Consider the following 22476-nt stretch of genomic DNA (forward strand, 5'->3'; position numbering starts at 1 on the left):
CCAAGAGCTGGCAAAGGAATCCTGCACACCATCTTCACAAACAGTACCTGTGCAACTCCTTTTTCTTACGTGACATTAGAAAGACCTTGGTAGTACAAGATACTTTGCCAGGGTCCTAGTTTCAGGAGAGAAAACTCATCTTAAGGCTAAAGTCAAGCAAAAGATGATTTTTCTGATGATGAAGAAGGCTCCTGTATACACCTCGCTTGTGTGGGCGGACCTTGACTTACACGGCTGAATCAGGAAGGCGATATTTTGGCACAGAGAAAGCACTGACGAAGTGGAGTATTGTGATTATTTTGTATGTGTACGAAAAGTTCAAGAAATTTTTGAGGTTTTCAAACTGGGCCATGAAATGTTGCACAATGAACACCAGCAATCCAAAAAGTTCAGGTGAGGAAAGGGAGAGACACCTGATTTTTAGCAGTACTTACAGATAGCCTTCCGTGGCAAAAAGTCATAAGGAAAAGAAACAGCACACAGAAAAATGTGATTGGATAAAAAAGTTACAGGAAAAAATGCATATGTTAAAATACTCTATGTTTGTATGCAAACCTCGGTATAGAAACTGTAAAGCTTTTTACAGACTTTCTACTACTAACACATGTATGACACAGGCATTATTACAGCTATTTTACAGAGAGAAACATTAAGGTTACCACCAACATTAAGGGACTGGCTCATGAGTCACATCACCCATTAGTGACAAGACTGGGACTATGATCCTGTTCTTCTTGTCAGGCACGTTCTCATACAGCAGCCATATGCCTATTTATAAAACTACGTGCCTGGTTAGCAGAAGGACTGTGTTGAACAATAGGAAAAACTTTCAAAAACACCTTAAATTACATAAAATTGAAAAAAAAAAAGATAAAGAAAACAAGAAATATTTCTGTATGTAACTAAGTCACTATAGAGGGTCAAATTCACATGTGTCATCTGTACATGCCAAATCTGCACCTCTTCTGTTAGAGCAACAGTGTGTTTAAATACGGAATAAGTTCTGGCATAAGCTGAGAAGATATTTTCGCAAATATCCTTTCAGGTGTGTGAGCAGGTATGTCCATGAAATGAACAAGGCCCCTGAAAACCTACATCCTCTAGAATGGACCTGTCACATTGTGTGCGACACATTACAGGATTATCCTGTACTGGACACAAGTCTACTGGGATGATGCGTGTTCTCCCAGAATAAAGCATCATTCTCTATTCTATGAAAACATCATTTATTTTTAAGTAGGGAGCTGGGTTTCTCCAGCCTTTGCAACACTGTAGAAGAATGCAAAGAGAGGCACTACAGCATACCTTTAAAAAACTCTGGTGAGGAAGCAAACAATCAAAAATTAACTTTCAGCTAGAATATAAACCCTAGATGTTGCATCACTTAAGAAACACAAACAAAGGATATAAAGTTACCATCAAGTGCAGTGGTATTTTAGTTGGTCCTTTGGCAGAGATTTTCTCCCACAGACCCCTTCGCACGTACCGGACAGTAGTGCCTGCGATCTGAAACTCACCAGGAAGCTCAATTTTCCAGTCGCTGTTAATGGATCTCTTACTGGAATCTTTTAAAGCTGGAATGAATCAAACACCACGGAATGAAATGTAAGCAAATTTGTAATTATTGTAATTACAATATAGAATATTGAGCTTCTGTATCAGCTCACCTGAAGTACAAGACGCAGTAGCCTTGTAACGGACATGAATGTAAAAGAAAAAAAAAAGTATAATTACAGAATAATTATAGCTGACTTGTCATAATGTTTCTAATTTGGGCATATACTGCATTTCAGTTGATGAAGGCACTTGTAATTATATTAACATTGCTGTTAAGTAAAAATAATGTCATATAAACTGGTCTTGCTAAGGCTTTACTACCCGAAGCTACTAGGTTCTGCTTTCAGAATAAGCAAGGCTCTCCAGTTTCCAAACTTCGAGGCATTCTCTGTGCTATTCGACTGCCAGAAAATGTAAAGGGAAGAAAAAAAGGGTATGCAGGAGGAGCTACAAAGGAAGTAAAAGGAAGGAAAGATAACTACCAAATGTCCATGAAAAAGTACTACTAATTTAGGAGGAAATGGTAGCACACTTCCACAGTTTGACCTCTGTCAAGAGTATGTCTAAAACCCACACATATTCATGGCTGTTGTTGAATTCTGCTATGCATACAGTTCCGCTTTTGCAAAGGAAAGCTTGCACAGCTGAAATGTTTTTCTTTGATCTTCAGTGAAAAGAGACTTAATTTGGATTTAAAAGTAATACTAAAATACTACAGCATTGTGCTAACAAGGAAGAAGCACAAAGCAGAAGCGCAAAACTTCCTAGCCTGTTTACTTTATCCAAAATGAGGAGAGTGCAGGTTGTAAACCGAGAGCATAATTAGAGACCAATCAGTTAGCGCCATAATTTGTCCTGGAATAATCTCAGTATTTTTTGCCAGAAGTTACATGGGAAACATGTGGGCATGTATGTAAAGTGAACATATCTGTATCTGGTATATTGTAAATTAACACTTAGATCATTTGAAGGATTATTCTCAAACCTAACAATTTAGATTTTAATCTTATAGAAATAGATGGTACCATAAATTTGGACACATAAACCAACTTGGCAGACAGGATGTAAGAATCTAATACCACAGAGCAGCTGTTAGAGAATGAGCTGAAGATACTTCTGGTAAAACACTTACATACTTGCAGAGTTACAGTTATTAAAACTGGTACTTGGGGTGAAATAGTATGAGAGTACCCATGGCTGTAAACTGAAGTCTGGTTTGCAAGGCAAGACCTGTACATTTTTATGTAGACTGTCCATCCTGAGACTGACTACAGTCTGGAAGCAGTTGGGTTCAAAGATTATCATTCAGATAGTACACAGGGAAACCTATTCTGATCTTCAAGTATTAACAAAAAATTCATACATCATTTATCTCTAAACTCTCCTTCCAAATGCAGCAAGAAAACTCTGCATTTTTTTTTTTTAGTTTCCAAATAGAACCGACTTTTGAAACTGTATTTTCATAAACTTTCCTGGAGAAAATGATCAATCAAATCTCTGTGTTGATACACATGTGAAAACACAAAATAAAACGCTTCCTGAGTTTGTGTGTGCTCCATAATGCAAACATTGAACAAGTTAACATTCAGCTGTCACGGTTGTAAGGAGAAGCCAAGTTACAAAGCAGAGACCGGTAAGTGGACAGAATATGAACTCGGCAGATCAGCTTTATACTCCCTTGTGCTCAGGCCTGGAGGACAGAACATTCCAACCCGCAAGCACCAGCTACAGGCACGATTTAGAGTGGCCCTTAGGCTGTTCTAAATTAGCCCAGAGGCTTTTTTTTTTACCAGCTCCAGCATCAGAAATTAGTAGAACTTACGGTCAGGATACTTCCTGACGCCTTCTTTGCTTCTCAGAAGGCAGAAGCAGGTGAGATACTATCTACCTCTGGGTTTGATGGAAATCAGGCCACAAATAAAAGCCGTCAGCAGACAAAGAGCAGCCTGCCACAGCCACCCTGAGCTGGACACACCTGCAGAAGGTCAGGTGCTGTAGGATCATGCTCATCTTGTCAGGAACCTCTATGCACCATCCATAGTGTCTGAGCTCTGGGGAAGTCTGGAGCAGGTGGAGGTTGCAATGTGCTCTGCACCTCTGCGTGCCTTTCTGAGGATCCTGGGCAGGTACTGGAGAAAGGCGGAACAACCTTCTGTCCTGCTGCACACGACCTTCCAGACAGCTCCCGTGGTCCCATTAGAGGCTCCAAAATCAGGGTGAAGGGAAGCTCCAGGTCTGGTTTCCCCAGGAGGAGTGGGATGTGTGCAGGGGAATGTTTTTTCTGAGGAAAGTTCTCTTTGGCACATAGACTAGGGGTATGATGATGTCCTGGGATTTGCATCCTACTGCAACATAACTCTGTTTGCGGCTTACTTCTGTCCCTGCTTTGTTCCTTGATCTAAAAAGTACCTTCTGCGAACTTCAGACAGAATTCTGAAGCAGGATTGCTTTCCTCTGCCAAAGCCCAGTGGCTTCCAGGCAGATCAAAGCAGCCACGACACTGGCCTTGAGGAGCCGTGAACATGACTAATCGAAGCTGTGGATGAGATAAAACTATCTCCATGCAGTATGGCTGACGAGTAAAGATATCATGGCACATGCTCAAACCTGTGTATAAGAGCTTGAATGACTTAAACTATGCTTTGGTTCCAGCTCATCATCAAAGGAAGATAGCTCGCTGATGGAAAACAAAACACTTAATCTTGTGGACCTCTTTTCTGGGAAAGGTTTGATTTTGGTTGCTGCAGGCGCTGCTCCCTTAGTGACTGAGGAGATGGAGAGTTTGGAAACAGCCCTGTTCCCAAAGGAATCCTTGAGGATTTCAGCAATTACCCTGGAGACTCAGCAAAGTATTTTAGCCAGTGTTTTTGTCACTGTTTGTCTTCATTGCACGCAAGAGCCCCATCAGTAGGGATCAACGCTGCAGCTATAAAACCTCCGTGTCTCTTAGACACAAGGTGCTGCTCTTTCTCCAATGGCTTTTGTGACACAAAGTGATTGCAGGCCTGGCTCTGCCTACCCAGAGGTGATAGTTCTAAATTTAATGGGGTGAAAAGTGCCTTTTGCTCCTATTGTATGCTGTGCTTTTCATGTGAGCATCACGGAAGAACTTCGCGAGACAGCAGGTATCTTTGCTGCTCTTTAGAGAATAAGCAAAGCAGGCACCAAAGAGCACTTGCCCAACCTCCCTGAGAGCTCAGTGGCAAAAGCTGAGGAGACCAGGACATACAGAGTTTTCTCTGACAAAACTTGTCTGACTGTGGTGGAAAAGCCCAAACAGGAAAGCAGTTGTGAGCCCTTTTTGCCATGCAGATTTAAGCTAGCACTCACAGGATTTATTCTGCCTTGGACAGCCAGCTGCAGTTCTCCTGGGACCCGAAGCCTCAACCAGGGCAGTGAAGCACAGCTCTTGCCCTTCTCCCCACTGTGGGCACATTTAGGCAGCAGCAAGAATCCACCCTTACATCTCTAAGCTTTTTCTGGCTCAAAGTTGTACAGTCGGAGAGCAAAAGAAAAAGGAACTCCAGCAACAACCCATAACTTTTTTTTTTTTCTTGTTGGCTGGAAGACAGGATCTGACCAATCTATTTCTAAATCTGGCATCTACTCAGATCTTTATTTCCACCTTGGGTCCCTCCAGCTTGCTTCCCAGCCTGTGGACACAAACTGCCGAGGCGTTTCCTGTTCAAGGTGGTTTTTCAGCGTTGCAGCCAGCCAAGGCAGTCAGCGTGGGTTGCCTGTAGGTGGAGGGAAATTCTTCAGGCACCGCTCCCAGCACATGGAATAATGATTCCAAATTACACTGGGCTCATTTCCAAAGTGCTGTACCCGGTTCTGAGTGGAAATAGGACCTGACTGGACTCCACGTTGTCACTGTATTTGAAATAGAAAGTCCTTCCATACTGAGAACTGGGTTTGCAATGCATTGTGAGGTATACCAGAGTGATTGGATTTTGTTTTCTTGCTCATCTATTTTGTCCTATTGGGACATTCCTGCTGCTGTTCTTCAGCTTAGGTTAGCAAGACATGGGGCATCTTTTCTTTGTGTTCAGTGTTCCTTGAAAGAGAAAACTCTGGAAAGCTTAGAGAGGTTCTCCTGGCTCCTGACCACGAACCAAAAAGCTGAAAGCATTCAGAAGCTTTCAAATAGCCACATTACCACTTATTTGATTCAGTTTTTGGTCTAAGGACCACAGAAGAATTTTTATCTGTATTTATGTCATGCACACAGGGCCAAGTCCTGCTCCCAAAGATACACAATCCTCATCTTCACCACCCAGTGGGGAAATAGCCGCTTTAGTCAAGGTTATGTGGTTGCAGCGAAGGGCAGCCACTAGCTCCACGGAAGACTCTCAGTGCTGCAGCTATCTGCCAAATCCAAGGCCCTGACAAATACCCTGTGCAAATCCCACCAAGACAAACAAAAAGGCTGGCTTCCAGAAGGCAGAGTATTTGCAAAACCCAAGGAAACACTGGCTCTCATTGTTCCACCAGCACTTTGCTATGTCAAACATCTTACGTGTGGGCGTAATCCTCTCCCAGCAAGCTGGCTGCAGCATTAGTGGAAATACAAGCAGCAGTGATATGTGCTTCCTACCAAGAAGTGGCACAAATGCCAATGCTTTTGACCTAAGGGCAGCTGAATGACATGAGCTGCCCTCTTTCTATCCCCTGAATCTGGAATGAAAAAGAACAAAAGCATCTTTCCCAGTGATACTGCCAGCTTTGGTAGCATCTCAAGACACAAAACCAGTGGCACTACACCTGAAATCCTAAGACACAATCAATATGTAAATGTGTTCCAACCACTGCAATGAGAATATCAGCATGTGGAATGGCCGAAACATTGTTTGATAGGGAAGGACAAAAATCATGTGTTACTGAGCTCATCAACAGCACTTAAGTTTGACAATGCAGGGACCTATAAGCTTCAAAAGGTGAGTGAACAAAGGAGGAAGTTTGGGATTTTCTCTTATCCTTTTGTTTTCCCACACATAGCTCCACAGCATAAAGAACTTTAGAGGGACAGAAGGATTTCCCCATTTACGCATGGCCATGTAGCTCTGAGTGTGCAAAAGATGTTTCAATGTTCTGGGTGTTCTTTTGGGCCTTGGACATTTTTCCTTCAACTCCCTGCTCTGCCACTGGCTTCCTGTGTGATTCGGGGCAACGGCGCATGAAAATTTCTACGACTTGGTCTCTCTAGAAGAAGATGGGAGATAGAGCCCTTCATCAACTACACAGTACCAACATGAAAAGAAACATCCCTACCATTGGAGAGAAGAGGCAGAAGGCCAGACTGGCAGATGTATATTGTAGAACACTGGTTGCATTTTACAAACGCCCTTCCAACCTTTAGTCTAAGCCAGGGGTATCAAACCCATTTTCACTGGGGGCCACATCAGTCTTGTGGTTGCCTTCAAAAGGCCGAATGTAATTTTAGGACTGTTTAAATGTAGGAGTAGTTACATTTACACAGTCCTAGAATTACATTCGGCCCTTTGAAGGCAACCGCAAGGCTGACGTGGCCCCCACTGAAAATGAGTTTGACATCCCTGATCTAAGTAATTAGTAACTGGACAAGAAATTTGTTGACAGGCTCTGCCCTACAACCACCTCACATACAAATCTGACCCATCACCCCTGCCCAAAACTTTGTTTGCAACAGCGAAAAAGTCTCTTCTGCTCAAAAGGAATGCAGAAGTAGAGATGAGAGAAGATTGAACACATTGTTTGGCCTGAGAAAATAGAGGTGACTAGAGGCTGCAGCTATCCCACGTCAGAATGCAGCAACGGGGCTTGGGTACAGCATCAAGTGCAATCCTATTGCTGCAGGAATGGCACAGACAACACCATGGTCAGGTTATCAAGGGATATCAGCTGCCCTGTCCTGCTTCTGCTTCAATGTAAGCTGGGTGCCTTCCTATCGGTGTTTCTGTCATTTCTTTCTCTAAATGCACTTTTTCCCACTCCCTCCTAAAGTGCTGTGTGCTCCTGGCAGCTCAGTTCAACCCATTGCCAAGTTCTGCTCCATGACTCCTCTGTCTATATAAAAGTATTCTCTGGTCCCTTCAGGTTGCACAGGGCTTGTAAGTGTCACATACTATCACATCAAGCAAACGTCATGAAACCAAGCCAGAAAAGCAGAGAGAGACGGAAACAAGAATGAAATCAATAGTCTCCTTCTGACAACAACAAATCCATCATCTTACAGGTCATTCAGAGAAGGGTCATTTTAACAGAAAACAGAGCTGAGTTTTGAACCAAAACATTTTTTTTCCTTTGTATTTTTACCTAGAAAACTGTGAGCAGGTTTATCCTCAACCACTCTGATCCGCCGGGCACCTGCAGGGATCACAGCTGCTTCGATGTAACCTGTGGCAAGAGAAGGGCAGAGGGATGAGAATGAGCCACAGGCAGCCAGAGGCATCAATCGTTCAGCATCTCACCATGAAAAAATCAACTCCTGCTCAGGTTGGGGAACAGGTGGGAAACACTTCAAATGAGATCCCTGTGTTGGCAGCCAAGTTTCACTGCTATGACACGCACGCCTGTGACTAACATTTCAGCCTGAGAAGAGGGAGAGGAATGCACGTGTGTTGCTTAATTGTGACTTAAGGTTTGTGCTGGGCCTAATTAGATTTGCTCCCTTTGAATCACCCTGGCTCTCCTGAGGTACTGACAGGGACGCATGGGGACCGAGCTGATGGAAAGTGTCACTGTCAGGAGCAACACTGCACAGAACCGAACAGACGTCTGTGATTTGAAATGAAGTTTCCAAATAGATGCTCCTGCTTTCCCCTTCCAAAAAAAACCCTACTCAAGGCTGTGATTAGTATTAGAAAGGATTCACTTCCACAAAACATTTTGGCGATGCTAAAGCAAAATAGCAGGAATTAGCGGGACAACTCAGGGGAAAAAAAAAAGTTTTCATTTACATTTCAGCTTTATACAAGAATGCTGGAGGATATAAAGGTTAACAGTCTCCTTGCATCGAGCTGCTAAACAGAATTTCACAGCTCAGATTTAATGTAACAACAGAGCTGAAGGTTTCTCAGGGGCTGACCATCATTCTCCTCTAATGGCTGCCAGCAGATGTACATGTCAAATTAGATCATCTGCGCACCTGACACGGTAGGGAGGTTTTTACAGCGCCCCCTCATATTTTTATAGAATTCTCTTGATTTTATCTTCCTGAAACTCTCTTGTCCTTTTCATTCTTCCTTCCACAACAAGCAATACAACACAGTGATACCACCTTTAACTAACAGAATAACAGTAAGAATAATTAGGAGACACAAGGAAATGTAGCCTATTTTCCCCCACCATGGAGCCATGTGGAATTACAGAATTATTCCATGGGGTGAAAGTAGTGTCTTTATATATAAAACTGAGGAACATTAGGGGCCATTTCAAAGGTCTGGGAACCAGGCAGAGGTTTTCCACTGGCTTCATTGGACTCTGAATCGGGCCCCTGTAAATGACACTAATCTCATCACAACCATGATTTGATTCCTTCTAATTGGCCACCCAGTTTAGTTTGCAGCGTATAACTTGTCACCTCTTTTAAGTTATTGCTCTCCCCTTTCTTTCAGATGTTAAGTACCTTATCCTGTATGTTCCCTATGTTCCCTCATTCCTTTTTTTTTGCTTTGAAGGGCTGTGTGAAACTGTTCTGGGTCAGCCCTGCCCTTCTGGAAATCAGTGGTAGTATAGAGCAATGGGTTGGGGAAGTGCTGGTGCAAGGAACAGTGACTCCTCCAGCATCCAGCAATGTTTGGAGGGGAGCGATTTCAGGGATAAGTGAGGCTGAATGATGGTGCTTCTGCTACCCTGATACAGGGAGGGGGTTAAAGGAGGATGCTGACAGCCTCCTGTATCTCAGGACTAAGTGATTCTATTACCACTGCGACATGGAGTGAGACAGATGGAGATTTTGGGTCTCAGGTTGTGGATTCATTTCTACCTGTCTGAACCAGCAGAGTGCCCGGCCCCTTTGCTGTGCTATGAACAGGGCTTGAGCTCTTGGCTTTCATGAGGAGCATTGGGTGGAAGGCTGATCGGCGCTAGACACACTCTCTCTTTCCCTGGTCATTGTATCTGAATTGCACTTTCCATTTGATCTTTCAGCTCAGTTCTTTTTGCACTTGCCCCTCCACTTACTTCTCGCTTACTCAGGATATCTCAGAAATAGTCATATTTTGCAGGAAAAACAGAAAGAGGGAGAGCAGAGCTGCAAACCGTGTCTGCGTGCAGAAGCCAGAGCAGCGGCTCTCCCATCGGCTGTTACAGCATGGGTTTCACTGGGAAAAATCATTCCTTCCAGGGTCAATTTTTTGAAGGCAATACTGAAATCTGTTATGAAATCAAAGCAAACAGATCTTGGGTTTTATTCTAGACATTGCCAGGAGTTGATTTTTCATCAGCTGAGATACCAAATTACTGTCAAAACAGAGTGTTTCAGAAATCAAACATCCTCGCCGCACCCCATGCATCTGCATATAAACCCGACCGACAGTTACCACCAGAGATGAGCCCACAGCAAAGATGTGATTAGTGACAGTCTGTCACGGGGGAACAGGCCCTATGACACACCTGAACACCCCTGTTAGGAAGCCAGTTTGGAACATGCCCAAGGCTCAGGTAATTTAATCTACCTACTGGGGGACTATTTACGTGTTTATTTTTTAAATTGCATGCCAGATACAAATGCCCAGAGCTAAGTCATGGAGAGGTTGGATACCAAGTGACACTGAATTTAGTGGAAAGCCGGTCACTAACTTCAGTGAACTCTGGATCCGTCCCCTGGGCCAGCAGCAGCCAGGAGGGTGTCCCAGCACTCTGGAGGTGAGCGAGCCGTGGAGCTGCGCTGGAGGGTCAGGTAGGGCCATAAATACACCCTCGTTTCATCACTGTGCCATGAGAGAAACACCACGTGGAAAAGTTGACTTTTATGTTACTTTTTACAATGGTAAACAGTGGAGTGTAAGCTATTAATAGCATATTAGCTCTGGAGACTGTTTAGTTTGGTTTTATACCAGATCTTTCTCCTCATGTAATTTCTAATCTTGACTGATGGCTTTGGGGGGTTGTATTCACAGCTCCTGAATAAGAAGAAACACACTGTGCTAACTCACCGAGATTGCGTGGCACAAACCCAACCTTGCTCTTCTATTAGTGAACTGCAAACCACTTTGTGGTTGTACAGATCTGACCTGTCCTTTCAGAGAATTCTTGGGCATGTCCCACTGGGAGCATCTTGACACTCTCATTCGTTATTTCCAGCAATATTGTGTGAGTTAGTGGTCAAATCCTATTGCAAACAGACTATTTAACACCCATGCAAATTTGCCACAGGTAAAAACTCAGATCGCTACCACCGCTCCAGCCTGGTCCTTAGAGCTAAAGTGAGGCTTCTGGTCACAGAATATTCTAGACATTGCCAGGAGATCTTGGAGATAACTGCACCAGAAAACACCTCCGGTTTTTTCCAGGCACATTTTCTTAAGCAAACTGTAACTGCAGATTGCCAGAAAGATTATCAAGTGTCAGCCAGTAAAACCAAAAAAAAGTCTCAGAGTTGGCCCTGAGTCAAGGACTCTCAGAGATCTGTCAGGTCTTAGGATAATTGTCTGCAATGCAGGGGTTTACAAGGTTGGGCTTAAAGTTCTGCTTTAAATGAGGAACTGGTTAAAGACTGATGAGATTTGGCAACTATCGGGCAATATTTCTAGTAATTTCACCCATAAATCAGCCTGTTAAGCTGAAGCTTTGAAAGTACAACAGGAGAACTTCATTATTTGATAATTTATACTGCTGTATGTAGTATACTCCACCTTGGGAACAGTTACTTTGGCACACACCAATCTTTCTGGGTAATCTGCATTACATCAGCGTCTCAGGAATGTAAGACCATGATTGAAGCAAATCCTAGATACAAATTATATGGTGTAACTCGTATTAGGAGAGACACCAGAACAAAGAGGTGGCTTTGTCATCAAGGAGATTAATTTGTGAACAGTGGCTACTGTATCTTCATTTAAATGCTGGAGAGATTTGCAGGAGGAAAGCAGCTCAACACAGGAAAATCCATTGTTAGCCATTGTTATTATTCCCAGAAAGAACAGAAAGTTTAGCGTGAACTCCAGAATGTCACTGATCTACTACAAAACTCTTCTCCTGGTTCACACTGCAATGAAGGATGGACTCCAAGGTAAAGGAAAAATTATCCCATGGCTGAAAGTACCGATCTCTGGGCACTATACCTTCATATCTTATCCCTGTACACACATGAAAATTAGGTGTGAGAAAGTCAACTGTACTCATCTCATTATCAAACTTCCCAAAAGTGCTTTGAACAAAGATCTTGGTGTAGAAGCCGAGAAAATCAGACTGCTCTGCCTACCTGCTAGTCATGGCCACCACAGATTACTTAATATTTTAGGGTTAAGCACCAGCTTCCATGACCCTTCCCACCTTGCACCTTTTGCTGAGTGCTTGTTGTTGCAGCGGAGTGGACATATGTCCAGTGGTAACCACATGTCTATCTTCTGAATAGTTGTGATGATACTCACTTGAGAGTAATTCCTCCATCAGTACTTGTCCACTTCCAGCCATGGGATAGCTCATTTGGAAGAAGATAATTTCACTGGGAAGCCATGGATATATTTCAAAGCCTCCCACTATTGCTGTGAAGTTCGTTGGTGGGATTTCTAGCTTGCATGTTCTCCTTAAACCCTTACAAGACACCCCAGAGTTAGCCCTAGGGCTCTGTTTTCTCATAATTTAGATGTACGCCCCATTGACCAAAGAGTTTCTTGTATTGGCTAAAGATGCTCCTAGCCAGCACTACAGCACTGCTGTTCAAATATCCTTTCTTTTTTTTTTTAAATATGTGCTGGATAAGTAATGTACACAATAAAAAGTCTGCTTTTTCACCATCTCAAAAAGAAAAAATTCTAACAATGATACATTCTTCATTTCCCAAAATGGTAGTTACAACAACTGGCATATCTCACCTTATTATGTTCTGCCATTAAAAAAAATCTAAATATCTGTGGTCCTTCTTTTGGATCACAAGCGAAGGGTGGCAATGAAAATCTTGATATGGCTGAGAAAAAAGTCAAGTGAGACAGATGTAGGTCTCATTCTCAATGCAGGTCTCTGAGCTTTACAGGCACAGCCTTGGAGTCTGGACAGAAGAAGTCAGTGATAAATCAGCCACCCAACAGATACGATCCAAAGAGGTGTCCTTGATTTCTACGCCCCCTGTACAGTGGCAGGGAGACAAAGATGGACTTCAGAACAAGTCTGTGTTTGATTTCTTCAAAATAATTTTTCAAAACAGGTACAGGGCATGCTGCCAGTCAAAAGGAAACCTCAGTCTACACAGTGCACTCAGTTGGCCTACTGAAGACAGCCAGCTGCACACAAGTGTATGTGATATTTAGCATCACAAATAAAGGCTTTTGACCTGCTCCCCAAAAGAGAAATGGAATCCATTTACAGCTGGATCACCCTGGGTCACAGGTGGCAAGATCTGAACTGCTGGACCTCCTGTGAGGCAAGCTGAATATTCCACCATCATGGCCCACCAGGGTGGGAGAACGTCAGCTGTGACACTAAGGTTGGAAAAAAAAAAGAAATAAGCCTGGTTCTTTTTATTTGATTAATGAAAATTTGGCTGTCTTTCATGTAAATAAGTTTTCTAAAAGGGAAAGATCTGTGCTTGATATTTTTCACAAACCAAGCTAAATAGTAAAAGGACTTGAAGTTTATCCATGGCTTTTGATACCAATCTCCCCATCTAATCCAACGAAAAGAAGACAAAGAACCAACACCAAAGGATTTCACCAGCACCCACTGACACTGCAAACGGCATTCAAGTATCTTACACGAGAAACACTTGGGAACAGCCTTTGCCTTTGCCATCACACATGTGGAAACCTTCTTACAATGACTATTGGTTACTAAGAAACAGAAAGGAGTTTGCATGGATTTAGTTAATAGGGCTTGACAACATCATTTGCAATCACAGGACACGTAGGGACCAATCCTGCCATCAGTGGAGTCCCACATGCAGAGCAGCTGAGGATCTGGCCAAAAGGTTGCAGCTGCCATTCCCAAAACAATAAATGTCTCGATATTTGAAGTCTATTCTCTCCTGAAATAATAAATCAGGGTACTTGACTTAGTGTGTTGGCCTTGACTTGGATCGCAGCAAGTTCGTGGGGATTTGCCACTGACCTGTGCAATCATTTACACATCCAAACCCTGAATCTGTTACCGTTGTCATATCGTGTATCCTCCTTTGCCCCAACTCGTCAGATTTTTGTACATATTTGTTTAATCACCAATTAAAAGAAAAAGTGCCCATTTGTTTTTTGAGTAACCTCAAGTTCACTTGTGATACCTCAGACTCAACCGTGGTGCTTTGCCTGCTTCATGAGATTCAGCGAGTTGACCTGAGGAGCTGATTCAGCAAACCACCAGTATATGAATAGAAATTGATGGGAGTAAGTCGCAATGTGTAAAACGTTTGCAGAATAGGGGCTGGGAATTGTAAGTGAAACCAACAAGTCTGTTTTCACTGTCTAACATAAAAGAAATCCAAAAGCAGGAAAACACGAAGAGTGAACAATTAAAAGACTGTAAATATGCATTTTAGTAGGCTAGGATGCTCATTAAAAGAGCATAATTTGAAAAAAATAACAAGCAAAGATGATTTTCAACCTAGAAGAAGATTGTTTGGCATATCGTGGATAGAACTTTTTAAAACTACTTCCACATAAAATTTAATTCCCTTTAAAATTAACAAATCAAAACATCTAATAAATGTTTATGAGATTATAATTGCTAAAATAATTATCTTATAAATTATGTCAGATGGGTAAAGGTGGAAATATTGCACTGACAAAGCAACATTTTGACAGGTTTGCACTTCTGAGATTGTTGGCCAAGGATCAATAAATGCGTGAACACTGACCATGATTCAGTCAGTCACCTCTTTTGACTGGGTTGCAGGGCGCTGGGACTCCTGAGGTATCCTGGCAGCCAGACAACCAGTTGAGGCTGGAACTGTTCTGTTCCTACAGCCTTGTAAAGTTACCACCCTCCAGCAGTCTGTCTAGTTGGAAACGGGTGCAGCCTCCTGGCAGCGACCCAGAAATTTCTTATTTATCCGCACAAGATGTTTTGTAGTCTCGTTGGAAAAGATAAAAGATGGTTACTCTTCAGGAGCAATTAAGAAGTTCATGAACAGCTATAAAATCTACTACAGAAACGGAGAATAGCCGTTTGGGTTTTTTTTTCCAATGGAAACGAGAAACTTTCCCCACCATTTGCACCAAATGCAAATACCTTGACATACGTAGGTGGAAAAATAACTGCGACAAAAGAGTCAAAGGCAATAATGCAGGAAATCATTCGACAGGGTGGCCTAGCAATGCAACAGCACAGGCGTGCTCCAGAAAGACGTGGTGAAGGTGGCATCTCAGAGGAGGTGACGGATCACAGCTGGCTCCATGGATAAGGAGACGGGTGCAGAGCAAGAGGTCAATGAACAAAAGCAGAGCCTCAGACTTCAGTGCCGAGACCTTGATTCAAGGAAGCTGCTCAGCACTGGTGCTGCTTTAATAACTGAGCAGAACTGAAGCGTGTGCTTAAAGGGAATCTTTATGTGCTTTGCTGAACTCAGGGCTGGTGTAGCATGTGTTGAATGTATCGCTCCATACAGAAATGGTAATTCTGTCTTCACTGAATGTGGAATTTTTTTTTTCTGGACAATTCCTTCCTCTTGGAGCAGCTTGCGAGTTCTGAATCTGGCTTTCCCTCCCTTTGCCTGATTAGGATGTCTGATAACAGGTTTCTCAGAAGTGCAATACAGAAACTCTGGAACAAAGACTAATTCAAACACCAAGCTGTACATACGTTAATGTTTAACAAGAGAGGGGAAAGTCTTAAGTTTGACCAGAAGCTCTTGTATCCTATACTGGATCCTATTGCTGGCAGGGAATTGGTAAAAATATTCAGAAGGGAGTGCTCTTTCATTTAGCTGAGATATCCTGATTATAACATGAATCATCTGGAACATTCAACATGCATCACTCTGAGCTTTCAAAGAGCTCAAAGATGGTGCTGAAATCAGACTTTCGTCCCATTGGAAAAGATACTGCGATTTTGTCTTACTTAAAATCAACAGCACCAGTAGCATTCAGAATGAGAAACACAACTTCGTTCTGAATTTCAGACGGGCAACGGCTGCTATCTGGGCAACTAAGATGCAGACAGAATATCACATTTGAATGGAGCTGGGTTTTGGTTTGTGTTTCTTAGGTGTTTACTAGAGCAGATGAGCCCAATGCTAGCCAAGAAAAGATATTACTACCACTTTTTAACTCTCCTCAAGCAGTTAAGGGAACCTCCACTGCACTAAAATGCTGCTGAGGGTTACTCACCCATCCCCTTGGTGTGGTTGAAGTCGCCTTTCACCACTTTACAGGTTTTGCCATCACCACTGCAGATTCCACAGCGATCCTCTTTGGCAGCTGAGCCAATGATTCCATCGCAGCCAATTTTCTAATGACAACAACCAGAGGTCCCCATTATTTTGTTTGCAAGGTTAAAGTATCTCTAAACATTGCGCTCAAGTCTAAGAGAGACATCTGCCTGAAAACCTGAACGGGAAGAGGACCCTGTGGATCACTCATTTGCAACGGTGTTGTGTTGGTTATTCAGCAATCCCCTTCTCTAACAGTAAGAGCAAGAACTTTGATTCAGAATATTTAACTGAAGGGAGTTTCACAAACACTAGTTATTCCAGATACAGACTTCATACTAAGCCACTCTAACTTCCTTCAAACACAACAGATTAAAACAATATTTCACGTTTGTATAGCAATTTCCACCTGAGGAGCTCAAAGACATCCCAGAGAACTGGACCACTAGAGTGATACTTAGTTTAGAGAAAAATGTGATTTCCTTAAATTAAAATTAACCCAAGTAACCAGAAGCCTGGTCATAGCCCTTCACCACACAAAATTCTGAGTGCTGTTACAAGTTCCAGTGTGCTGCTCACTGAATGAGCTCTGCTTCGGATCGCGATCTTAACAGGGACTGGAACATTCAGTTCTGATTACAGTTTTGCAAAACCTGAAAAAAGACCTCATTAATCAGATGGCTCAACATACCTGCAATGCAAAAGTAGTTCAAAGGAAGCAGGTCAGCTTCATATCTGGCCAATCCATACCATAAGATTGCTTGCACAATTATGAAATTTTCTGTATGCTTGCACTGTATTAAGCTTAGACATTCAATTGTAAAAAACAAAACAAACAAAAAACCAATTTCACCTAAAGCTTGATTTTAAAAGGTATTTTTCATAATTTTCTGTACCTGCGTAAACATTTTCCCAACAGAAGCCTGCAGCTTTGTTTCCGCAGACAGGTATTGCTAGAATAGACACAGTATTCTCTCTGTAGTGATAGAGACTGTCATGGTAATCTTCTTTATTCACAAACCATCTACAGGTTATGATGGTGAACATCAGACATATGTAGATCTTGAGGTTGATAAGACTATTGTCATTAGTCTATGTAAATTGTTTTCCGCCCATGTAAGACCCTCAAAATAATCAGCAATTCACTCTTAAAGCATAAATTGAAATAAGAGTTGTCATTATGCAAGTTATTAGCAGAGATTCTACTATTAAAGGTTAAAGATCTATTCTCTGTAGATAAACAGTTTCTTGGCAAATGAGCTAGCAGGACTGTCACTAATAATACTGATTTGAATAAGGCTGCTGGGTCTCTCCCTGCTTTGCCTTCTTATAATAAAGCCAGAGGAAAGTTGGACAGATCTCTTAGGGAACAATCAAAACAACAAACATTTTGAAAAATAGGGTAAGCAGGGAAATATTAAGAGAACTGGGGCTGTTTATCTGAGGCTGTCTGCGTGTGAGCAATGTGATTTGGAGCTGAACTCAAACGTTCCTCGTTTCAGAAGACACTGGCCACTGCCTAAGTCCAGATGTGTTACAGGGATCAAAGATTGCCAGCATTCAGATGTGTTCTGATCCCCTGTTTGTCTGGGTAAATCATTAGAGACAGACGCATGCTGAGAAGGGATGATCATCCTAAACACATACAAGGGAAACGCTGCCCATTAACTACAACAGCATGTGAGCTGGTGGACAAGAACTGCAGGAAAAAAACTGTATAAAAGGGAGTTAAAGGAAGGTAGGAAGAAGACCACGGAATTTCTGGCAGTTGCAATTCTCAAGTCTAAACTTTACACCCATGTCCAACAAATAGTTTTGGGATATTGAGTGTGATTCTGCCCCCAAAACAGAAGGATGTCCCAGCAGTTCTCCTTCCAGGAAAATAAATATGATTTATTGATGGGGTTGCTGAAAGGCAGCTGGAAATATATGCCTGCCTGCCACCCTGCTGAGATACTGGAAAGGCTGCATTTAATTTAAGACTCTAGTGCTATCTTTTATTGTACTGCATTGTTATTAGCACTATGTGAGCACACAAATGAATAAAGGGAATATAATGAGTGTTGAACCACACTTATTCCCAGCGCTACATGAGGAGTCTGTAGGACTATAAGGGAGGCAGGCGAAGAATGGGGAGTCAGCAATCACATGCTTTGCATTTACGCTGTAGTTTCCCAGATAATGTAAAGCAGCGCAAGCCAGCAAAGCCTCGGAAAGAATAAGTCCCCCCTCTCCTGACACTGGGGTTCAAAACAAGCCTTTTCCTCCCACAGTAACTAGGTCACTGACACACTTTAACTCGAGAGACCCTCTCTAAAGGCACGGAATAGAGCACTCGTTGAATCCACAAACTCTCAAAACCTTTGCTGTTTTTTACTTTTCATCTTCACTGTAATTAATTCCCTGTGGGTGGAAGAACTGGGAACGGCCCTTGCAGCATCCCTTCAAGGGCACCATCCCTCCCAGGCACAGGGCAGACATTCCCTTCAGCCCAGGCCTGGACGATTAAAGCCCCCACCAGATTTGGGCCAGGAAATGGCTTCTTCCAAAGGAAAAATCTTTAAGAGAACAAACCAGTTTTCTTTCTTGGCTTCAGGTTGAAAATTGCTGTGTTCTTGCTACTTCATGGGGGAAAAATACCTTGGGAGCACTTTACTTTTGTCTACATAAACATTAGAGCCCACCCCCAAGCCTTCCAGTCATTTCCAAGGTAAAAGTGTATTTAATAACAGTAGATAATGAAACAGCCTTTGTTAAGATATGACAATGGATTCCAAAAGCTGCAAGGTCATTTAGAAACACATTACATTGACTACCTTGGTCACTCAGACCCTTTTTTAACCAAAGCCAGCCATGGGAGTGCTGGCAAGAAAATTAAAGATAATCTTTTGGGGCTTCAGGTGCTCAGCATGGACAGCCACAACTATATCTACAGGCTTCTTGATGGTCTTCAGCCCAAGCAGTCTCCTGCTCTGACACCACGTTTTGGAACTGTCCCCTGACCTTTAAACTGGCAGGTAAGTGCACATTTGCTGAGCCAAAGGCCTGAAATTTATTCTCTCTGAGCTGATATCTCAGTCCACCCTTCTTTCTCTCCCTCCCCCATCTTCTCATTTTTATAATTAAACATCTGAAAATACTGCTCATTGGGTGGTATTTCCAGCTTCAGTCATCGCTGGCTCCAGCACAGGAAAACTCCTCTTCTCTTCGGAATACACATCATTTGGATTCTTCTGTGTGAACTATTTTCTCTATTGTTTGGATATTTTTTAATGTTATTTTTATTTGTATTTTCAATGGCTGTGCAAGAGCTCAATTGATACAGCCTGTGTATGTTTTGCTACATAAACACAATTACTTTTGTTATATACACCCACCCTGCGTAAGAATGACATTGTAGGCTCACAAAACTGTAATGCTTCCCACATGCTGAACTAACTAGCTGTCTCAATGGATCAAGTATAAATATCGATGGAGCATGTGCCATTTTACAAATTAATCATGTACAAAGCATGCTTGTTATGACAGATTCATCTGCACTGCCAGTTTTTTGTCCGTAAGATCCAGTGTCCATTGATACCTCCAGGGATGGACCACATGAAACAGGAATGTACATATGTGAACAACCGACACTCAGATCTGAGGGGAAGAGAATTCTTTCTTCTTTGTTTTAAACACAACTGCCCTTTTCGAGGATTATGGGTGTCTGTCAGGATTTGTACAGGAGGGTGAGCCTAGATCCCTCATCAAGCAGTTCATCTGTAAGTTAATTCTATTTCTGTTCCATAACAAATCCTGTGTGATGGATTGGAGTCCATGTAGAAGTTCAGCAAATATCCTCCTGCCGTTTCCCAAGCCTTGAGATTTCATCTGAATCAGAGCAGCTCTGCTGGAACAGGAGATATGCACTGCCTATTTTAAATTAGCATTATCTTATCTGCATTAGATACGCAATTACACTTGCTCATTGACTTTGTGTTTAGATCCCTTAGCAGTTCACGGGATGTTAGACACAATTATTCTTGATAACCACTTTTTCACATATAGAGCTTGAACGTTTTGTGTCAAAACCTCTCTGCTCTGGCAGCAGAGCAGGCTATGTGAGTAAATGTGCAAATAATACAAAGCCTTTTCCCATCCCAAGAACAACTTTGCTTCTATTCTTTGGTCGCTTTCTGTAGCTGCCCCTTTCTGATCCTTCCAAACCAGCTTCGTCTGAATTGACACCTCTGATCTGATTCCACGCTGCCTCTGCCCTGGTTTGTACAAATGCCAACAGGCGGCAGATACCACAGGATTTTATATCAAGTGCCTGTTCTTTAAAAGAGGCATCTATCATGCCAATTCTGGATTTGAAAATAACATGTATTTATCAGTATACGATATATCTGCAGCCTCCCTTCCGCTCAATTCTTGGCTGCTCAAGCCACAAGCAAAATCTAAAGCCTCCAAGGTAGACAACACAATGAATTGTCTATTATACGGTCTCTGGGTTAACACAGAAGAAAAATAAGGGGAAACAGCATGATTATTTTTTTCATATTCCACTGTAAATTACACTAAAAAAAAGAGTAAAATATCAACAAAGTTCTGTTTTTTCTCACTATGCCTAACTTATCAAAAGCACCGATACTCTTTTAGGCCTCAGATTACATTGCTACAGACCCAGAAATTTTAAAAAGGCAATTATACAACAGGTTTCTGTAGTTTGAACAATCCTTCTGAATTTTCTGCACATACACTAAATAATTTATCAAAGTACAGTGCTAAGCCAAGTTGTTACATGGAGACAAGCTACCCAGCCTGGAACATCTCGTACCACAGTTTGTAATGCAGGAATATGAATAATATACGGAAAATACTCAAGTGAGGAGGCAAAGCCAGAGCTGCGTGCATCGATCAAATGCAAAAAGTGGGTACTGAGTATGTAGAAAACTGTTTGACAGCAACAGATCCAGTAGACAACTGCAGTTTAACTTCTGCACCTCTCCTGACACCCTGCCTATCCAATTTGCAAAAACTATTTTTGAAAATTTGTCCATTTTCAAATTTGTGCTCCCCTTTCATACTGTATGACAATTGCTTTTTGGAAGAAAGTCATTCTATAATTATTTTTTTGTGGCAGGACAGCGTAAAGTGTGGCTTGTCGTCATTGAATGAACTGTGGATTCATTAGCAAGTTGAAAGTAGACGTGACATGGGAAAACATTCACGAGAAAAGTGTAGATAAAGCCAAAGCATCCTCACCTCTTAAATGCTAAATCACAGCAAAGACTGCCCTTATCTCTAGCCCAGTTCTGCTATACAGGAGGTCCCTCTTTTCAAAGGGACCTTCGATTACATCCTGAAGTACCATCTGTAGTCCCCATGGGAAAGTTCTCGTGCTATCATGAGTCTCAGACTAATCCTCCTTTGAGAAAAGCCAGCGCAAAGTCATGTGCGTCATAACAGTTGGCTGAGCAGCTTGTCTTCTCCCCACACCGTTGCTGTGTGACATCTGACACCTTGTTTAGCTCTACTTCTGCCAGCAGTTTTCTATTAAGATCAGCAGCGCAGAGTGAAAAACTGTAAGAGGTTAGAAAGTGCACTGCTTCCATGAATGTGGACTCATGAAACATACACCCAACAGCCTTCAGGAAGAACAAAACCCTCAGGGAATCCTCCTCTCTGAAAGCCACTTGTCACTTGAAGAGAAAGATGAGAAGATAAAAGCAATCTGAGCTGCAGGTTGCACTGCCCTACCCCATCTTCACCATGACTGCGATGGCCATGCTAGAGAAAGCGACCTGTGGAAGCGGATGAGAGAGAGAGGCTGCAAAGCTGAGACGAGCATTCACCCTCCTCCTCCCCAGATACATCAGACTGCTCTTGTTCTCCAACCTGCTACACATTTTCTGCCTCTGAAAATCTCAGGAGAAAAGAAATTCTCCTTGCTAGAAAACTCTGCACATTTAAAGAAGAAAAGGTCAAAGATCTACAAGCACATTGAACAAGGCATCTAGTTTGCTCAGAAGATGGTAAGGATAAGTGCATTTGTTGATACTCTGCAATGTTTCTTCTAAAGGCATAACTTTATAACATTCCCTTCAATTTTTGAGACCAACTCCTGAATCTCTTATACAGCATTTATTTTGTCCTCATTCTGGCAAACTTCTCTCACTACCAAGGATGAAATGTTCAGCCTCAAAACTAACTCTAATAAACAAGGACACGACAAAATTGCACAAAGACCTTGTGATTTGTCTCAAAGACAAGGAGTAAGATTATAAAAGGCCTAGGTGACTTAGGAACCCTTATGTTAAATTTAGGGCTGAGTTTGCTCTCTGGTGTTTCCATGCATGATTAAAGTATTAACCCAGTTTACGCAATCCAGCTGCCTTCAGGTGTAAGGGATAAATACAGGGATGCCGCTGTATTTTGCT

At 42.3% G+C, this 22476-nt stretch overlaps 1 protein-coding gene across 2 annotated transcripts in view; it reads right to left on the minus strand.

The window, feature by feature from the left end:
* The window catches only part of ADAMTS17 (ADAM metallopeptidase with thrombospondin type 1 motif 17), a 183542-nt gene that overhangs the window by 44073 nt on the left and 116993 nt on the right, over positions 1 to 22476 (minus strand). The window contains exons 15-18 of one of the 2 annotated variants that reach the window (XM_065641942.1): positions 16014 to 16134; positions 13452 to 13526; positions 7852 to 7932; positions 1417 to 1574 (exon numbers count right to left, since the gene is read on the minus strand). In XM_065641942.1, the coding sequence (XP_065498014.1) occupies positions 1417 to 1574; positions 7852 to 7932; positions 13452 to 13526; positions 16014 to 16134 (435 nt within the window). The remainder of the gene's footprint in view (positions 1 to 1416; positions 1575 to 7851; positions 7933 to 13451; positions 13527 to 16013; positions 16135 to 22476) is intronic. The other variant, XM_065641941.1, reaches the window with a different exon arrangement.

Source organism: Caloenas nicobarica, chromosome 10 (assembly GCF_036013445.1).
Source record: "Caloenas nicobarica isolate bCalNic1 chromosome 10, bCalNic1.hap1, whole genome shotgun sequence".
Classification (NCBI taxonomy): domain Eukaryota; kingdom Metazoa; phylum Chordata; class Aves; order Columbiformes; family Columbidae; genus Caloenas; species Caloenas nicobarica.